Genomic DNA, 19601 nt, shown 5'->3' on the forward strand with positions numbered 1-19601 from the left:
GGATCGCCCTGGCTCCACCAGGCAAAGTCAAACACAGGCTTCCATATTGAACCTCACAGGCCCCAGCGAGTCAGCCTGGCCTGGCTGGGTCTGTCTCTGAACACTGAGACACAGCCAAGCTGATCTGGCCAGCACCATTCTGGCCATCCCCTGTCCTGTCATCCCTGGGGAGGGTGGGCTTGCCCAACCCCCAGTCTAAGCATGAATCTCAGGATGAGCCACGCACTGCAGTGCCACAGCTGTTGTGCATTGCGGTTCTGCTCCACCCCTGAGATGACGGCACCCTGCTGGGAGAGGCGCAGTCAGGACTGGGATGCCCTGCGTGGTGTGGGCAGGCCGCACCCAGATAGAGGAGACGCCCAAGGAGCTGGGCCCAGAGCAGACAAGCCAGTGCCCAGGGTGTTCCCAGGGGCACAGGCACTGGACAGCCCTCCCCCAGGACAGGAAGCTGCTGCCTTCGCCAGTCTTCACAGGCTGCCTGCTGCGCAGCCATCACAGTGGCTTGGACAAGCCTGGTCTCCTGGCCCCTACAGCTGGCACGGACCATGGCACACGGGACGATTTCAGCCGAGAATTCTCATCCCCAGCCCTCCTAGTTCGGGCTATTGAGTAGCCGAGCATGTGAGTTGTGCCTTCAAGCTTGGGCTCAAGGCGTGGCTCAGGCTCTCAGCTTGGGAGGAAGGAGATGGCAGCCTGGATGGGCTGCAGTGGGTGGCATCTCCTCTTGAGACGCTGGCATCCCATGTGAGCACTAGCTCGGACTGTCTATGCTGCTCCACTTCCAATCCAACTCGCTGCTTAAAGCAGGAAACACTGCACCCACATGGGAGAGACCCGGGCGGAACCCCAAGCTCCGGACCCCAGCTGATGGAAGAACTCTTTCTCTCACAGTATCTTGCAAATAAATAAATAAATCTTTTTAAAAATAATAAAGTGATGCAGGGAGTGGATGAAAGGTCCCTAGAGGCCTCTAAGCTTTAGCTGCAGTGGCTTGGAGGACTGGAACAGGTCTTCATCAGGACAGCCCTCCAGCTTCTTAAGAAAACGAAGGGGATTGATAGTCACAGCCTCATTGCCAAGATCAATGCTGCAGGAGAGGATTCATTCCGCCCTCACCACAGGCTGGCATTGGGCTGCAGTCCGGGTCAGCCCACCGGATTGCTGAGCCCAGACACCCTGCTGCTTGGGCAGTCCCAGCAGGAGGGACACGGATGGACCCCAGCAGCTGTTTGAAAAACAGAAAAATCTGCAGCTTGTGCCAGCCCTCGGTCTCCAGGACCAAGCAGCTGAGTGCCCATGCAGCTCCCAGTCTCCAGGACCGAGCAGCCGAGTGCCCACACAGCTCCTGGTCTCCAGCACCAAGCAGCCGAGTGTCCATGCAGCCCCCAGTCTCCAGGACTGAGCAGCTGAGTCCCCAGATAGCTCCCAGTTTCCAGGATCGAGCAGCCAAGTGCCCAGGCAGCCCCTGGTCTCCAGATGTGAGCAGCTGAGTGCCCGGGCAGCCCTTGGTCTCCAGATCTGAACAGCCAAGTGCCCGGGCAGCCCTCGGTCTTGGGCTCAGGACCTTGCTTTAGCTGAATCTCTTCTCTTCCTCCACTGCCAGCCTTGAGCAGACCCAGAGAACGACAGGACAGTGGCTTGGCAGGCCTGGCAGGCCTGGCTCTGGGAACGACAGGAACTCAGCCGGAGAAGAGGAGTTTTCTCCAGCTCATAAACTGAAGAAGAAATCACCAGCCAGCAGTGCCAAGGAAGCAGTGCCCAGTAACCCTGCACTAGACCAGGCTCAGGCACCAGCACGGCCGGCATCTGGGGCCTTGGAAGGAAGACCAGAGCCTTGCATGCTTCCAGGCCCTGGGAGCTTCTGGGACGGCCAAGGTTTGAGGGGGAGTAAGCGTAGGGGCAAGGGGCAGCAGTGCTGATGAGTATATAAGCGGCTTGCTAAGGGCCACACACATCTACCTCCCCCTATGGCCAACTGCGCAGCCCACAGCCAGCTCCCGCTCCAGCGATAAATCAAAGCACATATGCCTGCCAGGACCATGTAGATTGGAGGGGAGGGGGCACAGGGGTGCTGGCCTGAGCGAGACACTGCCCGACATCCACGGCCTTGCGAAACTCCAGGCAGGAGGAGGAGCCCACGTCCTCCGTGTGCCGGGCAACGGCCGCAGGGCACCGAAGGCTCCAAATCAGCCTGAGCAGACATGGACCCTGGGCCCTGATGACCGGAAAGTGATGATTCACAGGCCAAGGGGCCGCATGGCCATGTCCTTGCTCATGGACACTGGCACAACCACAGCCCCTGGACAGCAGAGTTTGCTCCCCACGGAGAGCCCTGGGACTGGGCTGACAGGAGCGTCAGGTCACAGGATGGGTCGGGAGTGGACAAGGCATCCGTCTCTGGCTCTAGCGATTTTCCTCCTGAGTTTGCACGGCTGATGGTGGCTGTCGTGCCAATGAACAAGCTCACCCAGGGCGGAACAAGTTAGCAAGTGGCAGCACTCCTGGACCAATGCCATCCCTCATCGCTCTCAGCCCAGCTCTGTGCTTAGCTGCCCAGCTGTGCAGGTCAATAAACCTGCAGTAGGTGAAGACTCCATGCAAATGCTGCCTTCTGCCCTCTGCCGCCTCCACAGCTTCCGCTAGAAACGTAAATTTCCATCTCTGGGTCCGAGGGCTAGGCCAGGGCAGGACAGACTGTGGACACTCAGGGAGATGGCTAGGGAGAGGGACAAGCACAGGACAGAGGAACTTTCTCTGTGGCTTTTCACGCCAGCAAAAACCAGGCCAGAGGGCTAGAGGTGCTGCCCAAGGCTGAGCACCTGCTCAGACCAGGGGGCCGTCAGGAGACACGGAGGCAGGAGATGGGCTCCCATGCATGCCTCTGCGAGTGTGCCTGCATGGGGCAGGACCCAGGCCTGGAGCAGCCACCCCCAGCGCGAGGCTCACCCAGGGCTTCAGAGGGCCATGACCTTGCCCTCCAAGCCCCATCTCCAGTGCGGCATGGTCAGGGCATTCAGCATCAATTTCATCCTGAGTAGAAGCTGGAGACAGGGCCGCGCCAGGCACAGCTGCACGACTAATTATATATCACTGCAGGAGAAGTGGGGCAGGCAGGGAGGAAGCGCAGGGGCCAGTGCCTGGGGAGCTTCCGTGGCTCTCGGGGTGACACACCATGGGGCTCCTGGTGGTCGCCCACGAGATCATCTCCTCTCCCTGGGAGCCCCCTTGCGCCCGCAGGCTTTGGCATCTGTGAGGAGCTGGGCAGCAGCAAGCAGCCAGGAGTCCCTATACCTTGAATTAGTAAGTGCCATTAGCGCTGTAGCCCAGCAAGGTTCACCAGTCCTGTCACACACAATCCCCTAAAGCCTGTGGTGAGATGCGGTCGGCACACCTTCAGACATGTCTAGGTTCGGGTTGGGAGAGTTGGACGACCAGTAACTCCTCTAAGGCAGTCAGAATGTGGCTGCCATAGCTCTTACCTCAGCGTGGGGAGGCATACCCCCACACCCTCACACCCGGTGGCTTTGGGGATGGAGCCAGCAGCAGGCTTGGGAGGAAGCGGCGGAAGAAGGAGTCTCTGCATCATTCCATGGTTTGGGGTGTGAAGGGAAAAGAACTGGAGCAGACATGCTCGGCTGCAGGGGTCTAACACACAAGGCTCAGGGCGCACCTGCCGGGGCGGAGGCAGACGCTCCAGCCGCCCACGGCCAGGGCGCACCTGCCAGGCCAGCTCCCACCCCGCCCTTCCAGCCCAGCCTGTCACTTTGCTTCTTAGCTTTTAACACATTCTCCTGTAACTGCGGGGACAGTAACGATGGTGAACAGGGAAGGAGAAGCTCATGTCATACAGTGCCCACCCAGAACCCACACGGGACAGGGCCCCTAGCCCACAGCCTGGCAGGAAGCGGAGTCAGCCAGCTCCTGGGGCAGCTTGGCAGCAGCAGCCCTAAGGACCAAGGAGGGATGACTGGGTGGGTCTCCGGTGAGGGTGGGCCCAGCAGGTACAGCTGCTTGCATGGTGTAGGTGAGTCCTCAGTTGGGCTGGACACCCTAGCAGCTGGCTCAGGCAGCCTGGGGGCAGAGCCTCAAGTACCACGCCAACATAAACCCCCACCTAGTGGCCACCACAGACATCAGCAGCCAAGGCCTTACCCCAGGACCACAAGACACACCCAAGTCAGGCCCACCACAGTGGACATAGAGGACTACGGACAAACTGTGCAGGGCCTCCCAGCACGGCCTCACCCCCAGGCCTGCCCATGGCTCCAGGACTAATGGACAAGCCACTCATTGCCTCCCAGCACGGCCTCACCCCCAGGCCCCCAAGGACATCAGTGTCCCGGTCCCTTCTGCCTAAGTCTCCTTCCAAAAGACCCCTACCTAACTTTTCTAAACTCAAGGCTTTCCGACTTACTCAATGAGCATTTTTTTTTTTTTTTGCCAGGATATAATGTATTTCACTGCAGAAAATGCTGGTGCAGAAAGCTGTAGGTGAGAATGGATGATAATGGCCTCGCTATGATGACCCAGGAGGAAAATAATCAGGTGGAACATGAGCCTGGTGGGGGAGGCCGGGGACAGAGCCACCACAGCCGGGCACGGGGATGCTCCTTATCAAATGACCCCATAGATCTCAGAAAGTGGCTGAATTTCTGCTAATATTCTTTCAAGGTCCTTGCTGAGTCACTGCCGTAAATGATGGGTCTTAATGGGCTGAGCCTCTTCAGAGCTTCCCCGCGCAGCCCTCTCTTTGTAGCCACGATTTGCTCCACCCCAGCAGGCAGAGGCGGGCAGAGGAGACTTGCACCACTCAGCGACCAGCCTGCCACCATGACGACCCAGCCCGCAGCAGAGCTTGGGCTGGCCAATTCCTTAGCGACCCTATTGGTTCCAGACAATCCTCTTCCTGGGTAGATTTTCTCTGGGTAACACAGGGTTCCCAAAGGCTGCAGAACACAAAATCCAATCCTGGTCGTGGGAGCGTGCATTTTCTGGGCACCATGCTCAGCTCTGCCGCATCCCAGCCCTGTACTCACCCCTTCACCCCAAGCAAGGACAGTGACGACCCCCAGGGAGGGCCACAGCCAGGATGCAAGTCGACATCCCACACCTACAAATGGGGAAGCCACCACGACCTTGAACCTGAGCCTGCGTCCCCAGACAGAGGCTGAGCAGGGGCTCTTACCTGATAGTCCATGTACGCTTGCGAGTGTAAGGAGGGATGGCCTGGAAAAGCAGCTCCAGGGCTCCGTTGATGCCCAGCATGGCTGCTGTGGAGACTGGCAAGACAGAATGTGGAGAAGGTGCATCAAGACTGAGCTGACCGGCTCGGCGCCTCTAGCACCAAGGGCATCACAATGTCGCAGTCCAAACCCCGCACACCCCCAAGGGAGCCTCATCAGCAAGACGGCTCCTTCCTTGCCCACGGTGGTCACCAGTTTCCTCTCAGCTGAGTCAGTGGACACCAAATGGTGGGGCCTGCTGGATGGTCATGGAAAACACAATCTGGGTTTGCATGGCAGAACAACACCAGCAGGGTGTCTGGTTAGACAGGCGAGGCTTCTGCCAGCCACTGGCATTTCCAAAGTCACCCTGACCTCCACATAATATGGTCAATAGCTCCATCCTGTCGGCCCCGGGAGCTCTTGGCCCCCAGAACCACAAGGGGACAGGAAGCGATGGGGAGACCCTGCAGGTGGGCAGGGGAAGGCACTGAGCTGCCCCCCAGCTCTGACTACTTAGGACATCCAAGAGAGGGCCTAAGAACTCCGTGTGCCCTGGGGGAGTAAGCAGAAACAAGAAGGGCTCAGAGAAGGAGAGCAGCGGCAGCTAACTGGAAGTCTGGAGGCATGGACGTGGCTCTCTGTGTGTTCTTGTCCACCCCGCAGACGCACGGCTGTCTCAGCGGCTGGATCACGCCTGCCTGAATGGTCCTCCTGGAGCAGTGCGGGCCATGACCGCTTGGATGGGCTGAACTTGGGGATGCTGCCCACTCGGTCCTGGCTTCCACACCAGAAGACAGCTTGTAGCACACTCAGGGCAACCTGGGAAGCTGAGGTATTGAGGGCAGTGAGGCACAGTGTGGTGTCACATGCACACAGCTCTGGACGTGGGCCAGGGAGAGGGTGAGAGCCCGTGCCGAGGCATCACTCGCTGGGTGACTGACATGGCCAGATGTCTGGCAGCTCTGGAAATACCCATTATTCACCAGACAGCAGCCAACGGGCTGCCCGGCTGGCCTGGCCCCAACCAGGCTCCTCTCAGGACACCTGCAGGGACCTTCCACAGCGACTAATGGCCCACTGAGTACCCTCAGACTGTGGCTTCCTGAACACTGCCTGCCCCTCAGCAGAGCCAACACTCGAGAGAGGCAGTGTAACAGTCCAGAGCATTGGATGCAACCATCAGTTGACAGTAAATGCAGGCTTGAGCTAAAGGTCCACCTCCTCACATCCCAGGACAATGCCAAGACTGCATGAGCACCTGCCATGTCGGGGCTCTCCTAGGTCTCCATGACCACCTAATACCACACAGAGGATGAGCGACTGTCCAGGAGCTCCCAGCTGGCAAACAGGTGGCACACCTGGCCACTGGCCAAGTGCCCCCTACCCGTATTGTGTGTCGTCACTGAGCTCTTCCCATGAGCCCCACTTCCCTCTCTGCGTGCCTGAGATGGGAGGCCTGGGGCACTGTCCAGCATGCATCTCCTCCTCGCCTAGAACAAATATCTTTCCCGGGTTCAAGAACAGAATTCATTGAGGGAAACCAGGACTCCTCCTGCAGCCGCCTACCCACTCCCTGTGGACACGCTCTTGCTGCTGTTGCAGGAGACCACAGGGAAGGGACACGAGCATGCAGCCAGCCTGCCGTGGACATTGTTCACCCCATCTCTGCCACATCTGTGAGCTCACCTGTGAGCCAGACGTGTTGCAGCTCTCACCCCAGTTCCTGAAGAGGTGAGTCAAAGTGGGACAAAAGGGATACGCAGGGCAAGGCTCCAACAGGACGCCAAGGCAGGGGTCCCCAAAGAACTGACCCTGCTGACACTTGCTCTGTCTCCCAGCTTCCAGAACATTCTGCCAGACTGTGGCGTTTTGTCAGTGCGACTGGAGCCAGCCAGCAGCAATAACAATCCTCTCTACGACTTTAGAGCAGACGCTGGGGTCAGCCAGGCTAAGTGCCTCCATTCCAAGGCTCAAATGAAGCCAAACCATCCAGACCCAGGACTCCTGGCACTAAGCCACAAGCTTTGCCCATTATGCGCAATTCTCATTGAAACACATGTCACTTCCACCCCCGAGGACTGAGCTCAGGAAGGAGAAATGAACAGCTGCGCTCCCGACATGTACGCTTGGAAGGTAGAGCCCCCAAAACTCTTGGAAACGCCTCCCTAGGGAACCAGATGCTAAGCCTTCCCAACCTCCATGCGCACGAGCCAAGGCATGACTTCACTGAACTGGAAAGCAGCGGATCTGAACAGACATGTCACCTCAGGAGCATGGCAACTGACAGCAACACCCAGAACACAAGGACCAGGCCTCGTCCTGGCACGGGGGTTCCGCTTTGTTCGCCCCAGAGATCTGGAGTAGCCCTGAGGACAAGCAGCATCCAGGACCACCCCCGGAAACAAGTCTGACAGTGCCCCAGCTAAGCAGGAGACGGGCAAGTGCCACCCACCTCGGGCGGCTCTGCTGTCAGGCCTGTCACTCAGGCTGGGACCACATCTCCCCTGTTCCTGCCCCCTTCCTGCCCACTTACCCTGGCCGGCAAACACACGCAGAGCCCAGAGGCAGTGCAGGAGGTTCCCGCTGTGGGACACATTCTTCCTGGCCAGGATCAGCGTCAGGTCGAGTGCGTCCAGCTCCAGTGCCTTCTGCCCAATCTTTTTGTCTGAGGACACAAACCAGGCTGTCTCAGTTACATTTTGTATAAATCTTAAAATCATAGAAGATGTCGAGAAGAGGATGGGACAGGGGGTGGAGGGAGGAACACACACTTCCTGGAGAAACCCAAACAATGGCCCCATGGTGATCAAGCAAATCAGAGGGGCTAACTCCAGCTGTGTGCGTGGCATGGAGGCCTGTGGGCCCGGGACTCCTGAGCCCCTGGGTCTCACAGGCCTCTGTCCTCTGTAGACACTGCACAGTGTGGCCAGCCTGCTCCCTCTGAGATCAGGTCCAAACTAAGAAAAACTAAGTAAGTGATGGTCAGATGTCACGTGGGGGCATGAGCCTATCGCCTCCAACAGGAGGACAGATAAGGACAGAAGTGACACTGGTCTGGGTGCAACTGCCCCAGCTGCAGGGTGGGAGGTGCAGCCCGGTGGGAGAGGTGCCACCATGGAGGTCCCACATCCCAAGAAAACTCTGCTGCCAGACCCAAGTCCTCCCTAGGGTCATCAGTTACACAAGCCAAACCCTGAATCTCCTGGGTTGAGATGTGACTTCTTCCTCCCGCACAGCCCCTTCCGTCCACCCATCAGGGGCCCTTGCTGCTGCCCAGCCTGCAGCTCGGTCGGGGAAATGAGCTTCACGTCTCCCAAGGCAGCCTGTCTTGGGGATTTGGTTGTAAGACAAAACCTACTGCAACCTGGTACTGTGGTTATGCACGAAAATATCTCTTTTCAAATAAATACACTAAAAAAGTGATCTTAGAGCAAAACTCCATCTGTATTTCTCCCTAAAACATTGCCAATAGGAAGAAACAAGGGCACAGAATATGTCAAACCACTAATGATGGCTTCAGTCTCAGGTGGGTAAGAGGCCATCTTCCCATGCGATAGAGAATTTGCAAAAGCGCATTTTAACAAAATAAAAATTTGCTCCCAAATAATTTCAAGTTACTGCCCTGTAGAGCCTGACCTTGATTGTTGCACATCATTATGTATCAAGCACATATTTGTTGATTTGAAAGTCTAGTGCTACGGAGAGAGAGCGGTCTTCTGTCCACTGGCTCACTCCCCAGATGACTGGAACAACCTGGACTGGGCCAGGCCAAAAGCAGGAGCTTCATCTCTGTCTCCTACATGGGGGACAAAGGCCCCAACACTTGGGCCATCTTCTTTCCCTAGGACATTAGCAAGGAGCTTGATCAGAAGTGGATTTGCAGGGACACAAATTGGCATCTGTATGGGATGCTGGCATCACAGGTGGTGACTTTAGCTGCTATGCCACATTGCTGGCCCCAGTCCTTACTTCTAACAGAAACAAATATTAAGAAATCAGAAAAGCACGTGTTCCATGCCCATTTCTCCTCTGACAGCCCGGATTGTGCTTCCAGCCGCACTCACTGTGTCCTCCACAAACCCCAGGCCCCAGTCACTGGGCTTGCTTTGGCAGGGAACACGTCCCTGGCAGATGGACTAAAGCTGGAAATGAATCCTGGCTCCACATGTCTACCTCCGGACCAAAGGACACCAGCAAGGAGACCAGCTCACTGTGCATGCCCCATCGCCTCACCGGAAAATAGCAGGACGTCAACACGGCAGCTAAGACGCCCAGCACACACCGCCCCATCCCACAGCCCATTCAAGGCCAGCTCCCTGCTGGGCACCTGGGCTGCACTGCCACCCACGGGGAGACCTGCACTGAGCTCCTGCCAGCTGCTTTCCGGTTGGCCTGCTGCCCTGGCAGTCGTGGGCATGCGGGTGGGACATCAGTAGGTGGACTAGCTGACTTTCCCCGGTGTCCCTACCTTGCAAATAAACAGGAGTAAGTGAATAAATACGCATGGAAATACACGGTATTTACCCCACTCCTCTCACAGGCAGCTAACCCTTTTCTGTTGCATCAGGTCACACCACAGTAACCTGGGTGCAAGGTCAAGGACGGCAACGTCTGGGTGACACAACTGAAGGCAACATCATGACAGTATATTATACCACAGTGAAATACAATATTATAATAGTATATGATATATAGCCTTACAATAGTATACAATATATAGTATTGTAAAGCATATGTTACAGTGATATCAATATTATAATGATATCAATATTATGATTGCATGCAATATTACAGGGCATATGTTATGTTAGTGTCTGATTTTACAATGATCTATGTCATGGTATGATGGTATATGGTATTACAGTGGTCTGTGTTATAGTATTATAGTGTATATTACGATGTTGCGTATTATAACATTATAATGTCTGATACTATGGTATGGTATGACTGTGTATTACATTATAGCACCCATTATAATGTGATATTGTATGATATTTCAAGGGATGTGATATTACAATAATACATGCAACATCGTGACAGTAAGAGTCAAGGGCGTTAGCCTGGAAGTCACAGGCCCAGCATTCCCTTATCCCTTTCTCGCCCTCCGTGGTCCAGCCCCGGCCCTACACCACACCCCACGTGTGAGACTCCTGGGACCTCCCGAGTCATCACAGAAACCCGAGCAGTTCCTGAACTCACCAGCTTTCAGAAGGTCTCGGTAACTGCCCAGCCTGTCACAACCCGCTGGCTGGGATGCAGCTGCCAGTACTGGACCTCTTCCTGGACTTCGGCCGTCTTACTCTTTGCCAACTTCCTCTTGTCCTCCATATTCCAGCCCCACTGTCACCCATAGCCCCAGAATGCTATTGTGGTGTGAAAGGGTCTGAGGACATGCAGACTCCTGCAGACCACAAATCTAGACACCGCTGCCCTGTCTGGGTGCCAACAGGAGCAGCAGCATGCAGAGCAGCTGGCCACAGGCAGGCCAGGTGAATCTACCTGCCACTGAACAAGAGCCAGGCGGTGCTGTGAGCAGTCTCCTGCAGAGGCTCCAGCAGGGACACAGCCTGTCAGTCCCTGGGCTCCCGGCCTCCAGAACCAAGAGGCAGTGGTTTCCCCTGGGCTGAACCCCCAGCCATGGGAGTGTGGTGGGGCAGCTCCAGGAGGCGCACCCCCATCACAGACTGGCGCTCATGTACCGAGTAGCAGTGCCATGTCTGTTTACAGCTGCATCTGAGCCCCCCACCCCCTTCGCCCACCGCATCCCGCCCTACGACCCCTGGAGCCTCCTCCTCTGCCCTGGCACCACACCTTGGATTGGCTGAAATCCGAGTCAACAAGATGCCGGGCAGGTTGGGCAGTCCCGCCTCCCCAGGGAGCTGTGCAGGGCCTCCCTGTGCCTCCCCGGCCTCCCTGTGGCCCTCAGGCTACAGTTCCAGAAGCACCTTGGGGCATCTCTGGGCCCAGGCTACACGTACCTCTCAGGCCCACTTTGGCCAGCAGCCGGAAAAGAGGCAGGAGGACCTCGTAGTCTGGGGGGTCCGTCCTCGCCATGTCCACCAGGGTCCGCAGCAGGGCCTCACTGCCACCCTTGCTGATCATGTAGTGGATCCTGCGGTCTGTGCCTGGGGGAGAGCAGGGAGGATGGGCCACACGTGAGAGGCATGACCGCTGAGGGCGGGAGGCTCCTCCCAGCAACCAACCCTGCCTGCTCCTGAGACACCTGTGTGCAGGGCCGTGGGAGAAGGGGTGCGAGACAGGACAAGAGCAGACTGCTCGGGAATCTGGCTCAGGTCCCCAGGAGAATCCGGAGCCCACTTCCTGAGAACTGCTAAAGTCTGCAACACGTGTGTGCACACATGTGCTATGGGCATGTGTGTGTGCACACGTGTGTGGACAAGCATGTGGGCTTAAACATGGTCATGCGTTTAGCAGAAGAGGGATTTTCATTCTCTGCATTACAGGTGGGCTGTCTGAGGCAGGGGTTGGGTCCTCATGACTCCTACACCAGCCTCAGTTGCTGACAGAAACCCTTGGGCAGGCCCCTCAGGAGCAGTGTTCACTGTGGGGACTCGAAGGAGCCACAGCAGAGGTGGGCATGGTCCTTCTACCTAAGAGCCATCTTGAACGGTGCTCCCCCCCTTCCTGGGGTCAAGTTCAAAGTCTGGAGCATGTCCAGGTATCCCCTGGACCCACATTGGGGCCACACAGGGCAGGGGGTCAGTGTAGCAGGTGCTCTGGCCTCTAAAAGAGGGAGGCCCCATGTCCAGGGGAGAGCTCAGGGTGCCCCTTGAAGAACTAGAGTGAGACGAGCCTCATACCAGCGGCTCTCTCCCACAGAGGGCTTCCCCCGCAGGCTGCAGGAAGCCTGGCCCAGGAGAAACCTTCCCCGGAATCTGTAACTCAGGCTGCAGCCACGCCTGCTGGCTTAGTGTGGCCTGGTGGGTGTTCACAGCTCTTCCTAATGCCACTGAGCGGGCTTTGTGGACATGGTCAGCAAGTGGACATCAGATAATCAAGACCCTTGAGGGGACTCAGCTCCTGGAGCTGAGCTCCCGGTGACAGCTGACTCCGCCATGCCTCACTTTGCCATCGAACCCACCGCTTCTCCACACCCAGGCCCAGCTCCTGCATCATGTCCGCATCTCCACCTGACCAGGGAAGGCAGGTTGCAACCCCTGACTCTTGCCCTGGGCACCAGGGATGGGCGAGGGGAAGGAGAGGGCTCAACCACTGAGGAGTAGCTTCCCCCAGGGTAGGGGTAGGTACACCCCTAAGGACCTGGGCTTCACAGGTGGGACATGCTGAAGCACCACCCGGAGTTGAACGTCACCTGTGCTGGGATCACCCCAGGGCAGATGGTAAGAGTGAAGGCCCTAGGTTTAGAAATCCCCAAACGGAAAACAGAGAGCTGTCAATTCAATCTCTCCCATGGAAACGGAACAGAGCAAACCCAGGCCGCCTGGACGCCTGGGACAAGCCATGGCTGTGCGTCCAACTGCCACCCTTCACCCCGCCGCCAGGCAAGCAGACAAGGCAGTGCCGACTCACCGATAGACAGCAGATCGTCCAGTACGCGGAGGATGGTCAGGATGGACTCCCGGTCGCTGGAGCTCTGTGGTGAGAATGTAGGGGCACATGAGAAGAAGCACAGGGGATACGAGGTGGGGTGAGCCAGGGACGGCATCTTCTCCCTGGCCACAGCCTCCCCGCTGCCACTGTGTGCCCCAGCTGGGCTCCGTCTGGAGCTCTTGCTGCTGATGCTGCTGATGGGCACACTGCGCTGTTCGAGCAGCCCCTTGCCCACGTTGGGACAGAATCGGGGCAGACCGGAAAGGGTCTTGCAGTGCTGTACACTGTCCTTTGGGAATAGAAGGGACACTAAGCCCACAGGGAGCCAGGAACTGCTGTGTCTGTCCCCCGGAGGACCCACACAGCAGAAGCCGCTCCAGGCTCCTGGAAATCTGGCCAGTGATCTTTGCATGCTTAGATGTATTTCTGAGAGCATCGTTTAAGGCAAAGCTTGACTCTTGCCATTAGTGAAGCCCACAGACTGTGATCTCTCTGCATCACGCCCAGGATGAAGCACAGCTCATCAGTCCAAGTCTCTCCATGACCCAGCCTTGCGTAGGCACCCTTGCCCAAGGTAAACATACTACAAACTCATGACGTCTCGCAGTTCCTGCCTGAGCCATGCCATTTCCTGCTCTGCTGCTTCCATTATATACCCGCTCCCTTCCCTGCAGCCACACTTCTCCCTGTGCCTACGTGGTCAGAGCCAGCTGAGCCTTCCAGCGCACCCACCAGCGAGCCCTGGAATCCCGTCTCCATGTGGTATCACTGGCAGTCATCTTGCTTACTCCTCACCAGAGAATAAAACCCTAAAGGAAAGAAGACCCAGCTCTGTGCATCCCTGTATTCCCAGCAGGTGCCAAGGACGGGGCTGTGCAAGAAACATGGGGTAAACCCGCAACAATGGCAGGGCAGCCGTGCAGCCCAGTGCCACCCTCAGGATGCAGTGATGCCGACACTCCTTCCATCCCAGGGAATCGTCCTCAGGCCACAAGCACCACTTAGCACAGAACTGAACAGTGCCCCCGACACACACACCCCCAAACAGAGAATACCTTGATGCTGTATTTTTTTTAAGACTTATTTATCTCCACTGGAAAGATAAACTCACAAAGAGAAGGAAAGATAAGAATGATCCTCCACATGCTAGTTCACATCCCAAGTGGCCACAACAGCCAGAGCTGAACCAATTCAAGGCCAGGAACCAGGAACCTCCTCCAGGTCCCCAACTCGGGCGCAGGGTCCCAAGGCTCCAGGCACCCTTGAAGGCCACAAGCAGGGAGCTGGATGGGAACTGGAGCAGCTGGGACTCAAATCAGTGCCCACATGGGACCCCTGGCATACACAAGGCAAAGATATAGCCACAAGACCATCGCGCCAAGCCCTTAATGCTGTATTTTTTTTAATTGCAAAGTCTGATATACAGAGAGGAGAAGAGGCAGAGAGGAAGATCTTCCATCTGATGATTCACTCCCCAAGTGACTGCAATGGCCAGAGCTGCGCCAATCCAAAGCCAGGAGCCTCCTCCAGGTCTCACACATGGGTGCAAGATCCCAAGACTTTGGGCCAGCCTTGATTGCTTTCCCTGGACACAAGCAGGGACTAACGGTAAGTGGGACCACCGGGATTAGAACCAGATCCCATATGGGATCCCAGCACATTCAAGGCAAGGACTTTCGCCGCTAGGCCACTGTGCCGGGCCCCTTAATGCTGTATTTTTACAGATCAAAAATGATGTAAAAATAAAAGCATGCTAGACAAAATACAAGTGTGAGTCTGTCTCCTAGTGCAATGCAACTTCTGCATTCACTCCCCATCTCTGCCGCCCCTGGGTGCCTTGGCCTGGGGAGGGCATTCTGGTGCCGCTCTCTGCACCTCCTGGTGGCTGTTACCAGAAGGCCTGTCCTCTGGGTCCCTCCAGCAGGTGTCACAGACGTCTACCCCCAGCTGGCACCTCTGACTTTTTAGGACCAAGCTGATCTGCCGCTCTGAAGACTTTGCAGGGCCCAGCCTGACATGGCTCCCAGAGGAATGCAGATGATCTCTCTGCCCACACACAGCTGGACAGACTCCAGGACACCTGCCTTTCCATGAAGAGGGAGGGACAAACGCCTTATTTGCAAGGCTGTGCAAGTGTTGTATAATAAGGACTGGGGATGCATTAATAAGAACCAGGGACACAGAAAGAGGAAGTGAGAGATGAGAGAAAGAGCAGAGGGCATGACTAACAAAGCAGAGACGGGCTAGAAACCAGACAACGATGTGATGAAGAAAAACAACTGAACATCAAGATCCCTGATGAACATAGATGCAACAATCCTTGGCAAACACAAGCCAACCAAATCCAGCTGCACACCCCAGAGGTCACGTACCCAGACTAAGAGGGACCACACACACACGCACAACAAGAACCCACAAACAGGACTCAGCACAACGGCCCAGTGGCTAAAGTCCTCGCCTTGCATGCACTGGGAACCCATGTGGCCACCAGCTCTAATCCCAGCTGCTCTACTTTCCATGCATTTGCATGCTTGTGGCCTGGGAAGCAGCAGAAGATGGCCCAGGGACTTGGGACCCTGTGCCCCTGTGGGAGACTCAGAGGAAGTTCCTGGCTCCTGGCTTTGGGTTGGCTTAGCTCTGGCTATGGCGGTCACTTGGGGAGTGAACCACGGGATGGAAGATCTTTCTCTCCATCTCTCCCACTCTTTGTAAATCTGCCTTTCCAATAAGAATAAATAAATCTTTTTATAAAAAGCAAAGCATGAACATTTGAATAGATGAAAAAGAATTTAACAAAAAAAAAGAAACCAAGATCTTTTCATGATTAAAACAAACAAACAAAAAAAAACTTAAGCAAATTGGATATAGAAGGATCATTCCTGAACACAATTGAGGCAACGTGTGACAAATCAGTGAGTGGGGAGAAGTCGGAATCATTTCCACCAAGACACAGTGGCTAACAAGTGTGTCCACTGTCCACTGCTACTCAATGTAGTTCTGGTGTTTTAATCAAAATCAGTAGAAAAGAAAAAGAAACCAAAGGGATGCAAACAAAAGGAGGAAATCAAATTATCCATTTGCTGATAACATGGTTAGTAAAGTCACAGAACATAAATCTAGAAGAAAAATCAACACACTAAGGTCAACAGCATCTATATACACAATGCATGACTGAGAAATAATGTGTAAATCCAGTCCCATTCACGACAGGAAACAACAACAACAACAAAAAACTAAAGACTTGGCATGAATGAAGCAAGGATGTGAAAGATCTGTACAATGAACAGCATAAAACATTAAGAAATAGAAAGACATACAAATGGAAAAGTCTTCCATGTTCACGGACTAGAAGAATTAATATCATCAAGATGTCCATACTATCCAAAGCAACTTACAGATTCAATGCAAGCTCAGTGAAATTGACATTCTTCTCAGATGCAGAAAAAATGTGATGCCAAAATTCATATGGAAACACAAGACCCCAAAAAATTAAAGCAATCTTAAATAACACAGCAAAGCCGGATGATTTCAAGGCATACCAAAGGACAGTGATCATCAAAATAGCCTGGCACCGACGCAAGTAGTCGTGTTGGTCAACGGAAGGATTGTAACCCAAGAAATTAACTCGCACTTCTACAACCAACTCATCTTTGATAAATGATCTAATATCACTCCCAAGAGAAAGCCTCTTCAACAAGAAGGTGTTTGGAAGTTGAATCTTTGTGTGCAGCAATATGCAACAAGACCCCTAGTTTACACTCTACACAATAATCAACAAACGATGAATCAAGGATCTGATTCTAAAAGTTGAAACTATCAAGTTACTACGGGAAAACAGAGCAAACACTGTCAGACATCACCATAGGCAAGGACTCCTCAGATGAAACTCCAGAAACACAAACAATAAAAACAAAAACAAATAAGTAGGACTGTATCAAGCTAAGAAGCATCTGCACAGCAAAGGAAATAGTCAACAAAGTGAAGAATGGGAGAAACTATGCAACTGTAGAGGATTGATTCCCAGGATCTGTGAAGAGCTCAAGAAACTCTGTGGATTCCAGTGCAAGATGGAGTCGCTTTGGTTCATGAAGAGCTCAAGAAACTCTGTGGATTCCAGTCACAAGATGGAGTCGCTTTGGTTCATGAAGAGCTCAAGAAACTCTGTGGATTCCAGTCACAAGATGGAGTCGCTTTGGTCCAGACCTGCGTAAGTTTGCTACTCTGCTCTTTATGGCTCTGTACAAAAGGCTTTGCCAGCTTCCTGCTTTTTAGGCCAAAGCACAAGGTGCAACATGTCCCGCCAGAAACTCTTGATTCCAGGAACTAATATTGTGTGGCCTGGTTCCCATGGCTGCCTCCTATGGCTGCCCAACTCACCCACTGTTCCCATAGCTTCTTCACATGGCTGCCCAACTCACCCTCTGTTCCCATAGCTGCCCAATCCACCCATTCTATAAAAACCCTTGTAACCTTCATGCTGGGGTCACTCTTTGAAGGAAAGGAGAGCTGACCCAGCCGGTCAGTCTGTGCACCTCCTCCATAAACTTTGCTGCTTTGCCAAGCTGTCTGGGCTGCACTTCTTGGATAGAGGCTCAGGTTGGATGCAACGACTCAACAACAACAAAACAAACTCCCAATTGAGAAACAGGCAAAGGACATGAACAGGTTTTTCTTAAAGGATGAAACAGAAATTCCACAGACACATGACGAAATGCTCAGGTTCACCAGCCACCAGGGAAATGCAAATAAAAGCCACAATGAGGCTTCACCTCACCTCCGTTAGAATGGCTGCCATCCAAAAATCAAAACACATATGCTGGCAAGGATGTGGGGGAACAGTTCCCTAATCCACTGTTGGTAGAAATGTAAGCCAATGCAAACATGATGGAAGACAGGATGGAGACTGCTCAGATATCTGAAAATAGATCTACCACATGACCCAGTCACTCTACTCCTGGGAATTCACCCAAATAAAATGAAATCAGCGTGTGAACGAGCTATCTGTATCCACAGGCTAATGGCAGCCAAGTTCACAATAGCTAAGAAACAGAGTCAATCCAATGTCCGTCAACTGGTGATGGATTTAAAAATATGTTTATATATATGACGGAAGACTTCTCAGCCATAAAATGTAGGACTTTTTACAACAGTGTAGATGCACCTGGAGACCACTATCCTTAGTGAAATAAACCAGACCCAGAAAGACAAATGGAGCGTGTTCTTCCTGATTTTTGATAACATACAGCCTACAAAAAAAAGTATAAGGCTGAAATTGTGATTTGAGGGTGACGCACAGCCCTGGCTGTGTTCCTCGGTACAGTGGTCTCTCTCCTTCTTACTTGGTGAACACCATATTAAGCCTGTGTTTAAGAAAAACCTAGAGAAACGGAGGAGGAAGGAGGGAAGGCTGGGAGTATCCTGTGTTCTTAAAGTCCTTCTTGTGATACACAAAACATGTTTTGTTTACATTAATAAAATAGTTTTTGGTTTTGTTTTTTTTTTTGGTTTTTTTTTGGCAGTGGGAAGGGTTGCTGGCACAGTAGCCTAGTGGCTGAAGTCCTTGTCTTGCACACACCAAGATCCCATGTGGGGGCATCGGGTCATGTCCCAGCTGCTCCACTTCCCTTCCAGCTCCCTGCCTGTGCCCAAGGAAAGCAGTACAGAACGACCCAAGGCCTTGGGACCTGCGCCCACGTGGGAGACCCAAAAGAAGCTCCTGGCTCCTGGCTTCAGACCAGCTCAGCTCCACATGTGTGGCCACTTGGTGAGTGAACCAGTGGATAGAAGATCTTTCTATATCTCCTCTCTGTAAATCTGACTTTCCAATAAATAAATAAATCTTAAAAAAAAAAAAAAGAAGAAGAAACAGTTTTTCTTTAAAAAAAAAAAAAAAAACAAGCTGGTTGAGAAAAATTAAAGATCCTGCTCTCACGCAGTTAACCACCCCACCCCACGGTCACACCCTGAGCTGCACAGACAGCGCCTGGGGCTCAGTGAGCCACTGTGCCAGCCAGAAGGGATGGGCGTGACATGGTTTTCCTTTAAGTGAAAATGATGGAGAGAGAAACGGCCCACCAGATCTCCACTGGCATTAACTTACACGCTGCTATGTTGACCAATAAATATTTCACACCGTTTAGAAGAATAACACAGGGCCATTATTTCACCCACAGTGGTAATAAATGAGCAATTAGAGAAGAAGGCTGCAAGGGGCCTGGGTTTTCCTGTAATGATGCTTTAAATGAATCCTCAAGTGGTCCCCTGCCGTTCAGGACTCTCCTGCTGGCCGGCTGAGAGGCAGGCACGGAAAGAACAGGCGTGTCTCGCACAACCTGAGGGTTCCACACTGCAGCGTTCTTGCTTCCTCTGTGTTGGGGGCTGACACGGCAGCACAGTGCGTGAAGCCACAGCCTGCAAAGCTGGCACCCCACAAGGGTGCAGGCTCAAGCCCCAGGTACTCCACTTCCACCTGGGAAGTCAGCCGAAGATGGCTAAGCACTTGGGCCCCTGGCTTGGGCCCCTGCACTCCAGGGGAGAAGCTCCTGACTTCGGCCCGCCATGTGGCTACCTAGGGAGTGAACTAATGGGTTGCAGGTCTGTATCCTCTATGACTCCACCTTTCAAATAAGTAAAATAAATTTGCTTGTTGCTTGTCCCCTCCTGAGTCTTCATTGTCTTAGGAAATTAAAACCTTTTGCATGGCTCTGCCTTGGAGACCCATCTCCGGCCTCCCCACTCTCTGCCCCACGCAGGCCCACTGGTACCAAGCACACCCCGGGAGTGCCACCCCGACCCCTCTCATTC

The 19601-nt window shown here is 54.0% G+C and overlaps 1 protein-coding gene across 1 annotated transcript in view; it reads right to left on the minus strand.

Annotated features, from left to right (window-relative positions):
- AGBL1 (AGBL carboxypeptidase 1) overlaps positions 1 to 18150 on the minus strand; it is a 472681-nt gene extending 454531 nt beyond the window's left edge. The window contains exons 1-6 of the mRNA XM_040969772.1: positions 18137 to 18150; positions 17936 to 18043; positions 12777 to 12838; positions 11204 to 11350; positions 7759 to 7890; positions 5186 to 5279 (exon numbers count right to left, since the gene is read on the minus strand). Coding sequence (XP_040825706.1) covers positions 5186 to 5279; positions 7759 to 7890; positions 11204 to 11350; positions 12777 to 12838; positions 17936 to 18043; positions 18137 to 18150 — 557 coding nt within the window. The remainder of the gene's footprint in view (positions 1 to 5185; positions 5280 to 7758; positions 7891 to 11203; positions 11351 to 12776; positions 12839 to 17935; positions 18044 to 18136) is intronic.
- Between the last annotated feature and the right edge of the window lie 1451 nt (positions 18151 to 19601).

The sequence above is a fragment of the Ochotona curzoniae genome, unplaced genomic scaffold (genome assembly GCF_017591425.1).
Source record: "Ochotona curzoniae isolate NIBS_2020 unplaced genomic scaffold, NIBS_Ocur_1.0 scaffold_4701, whole genome shotgun sequence".
Lineage (NCBI taxonomy): Eukaryota > Metazoa > Chordata > Mammalia > Lagomorpha > Ochotonidae > Ochotona > Ochotona curzoniae.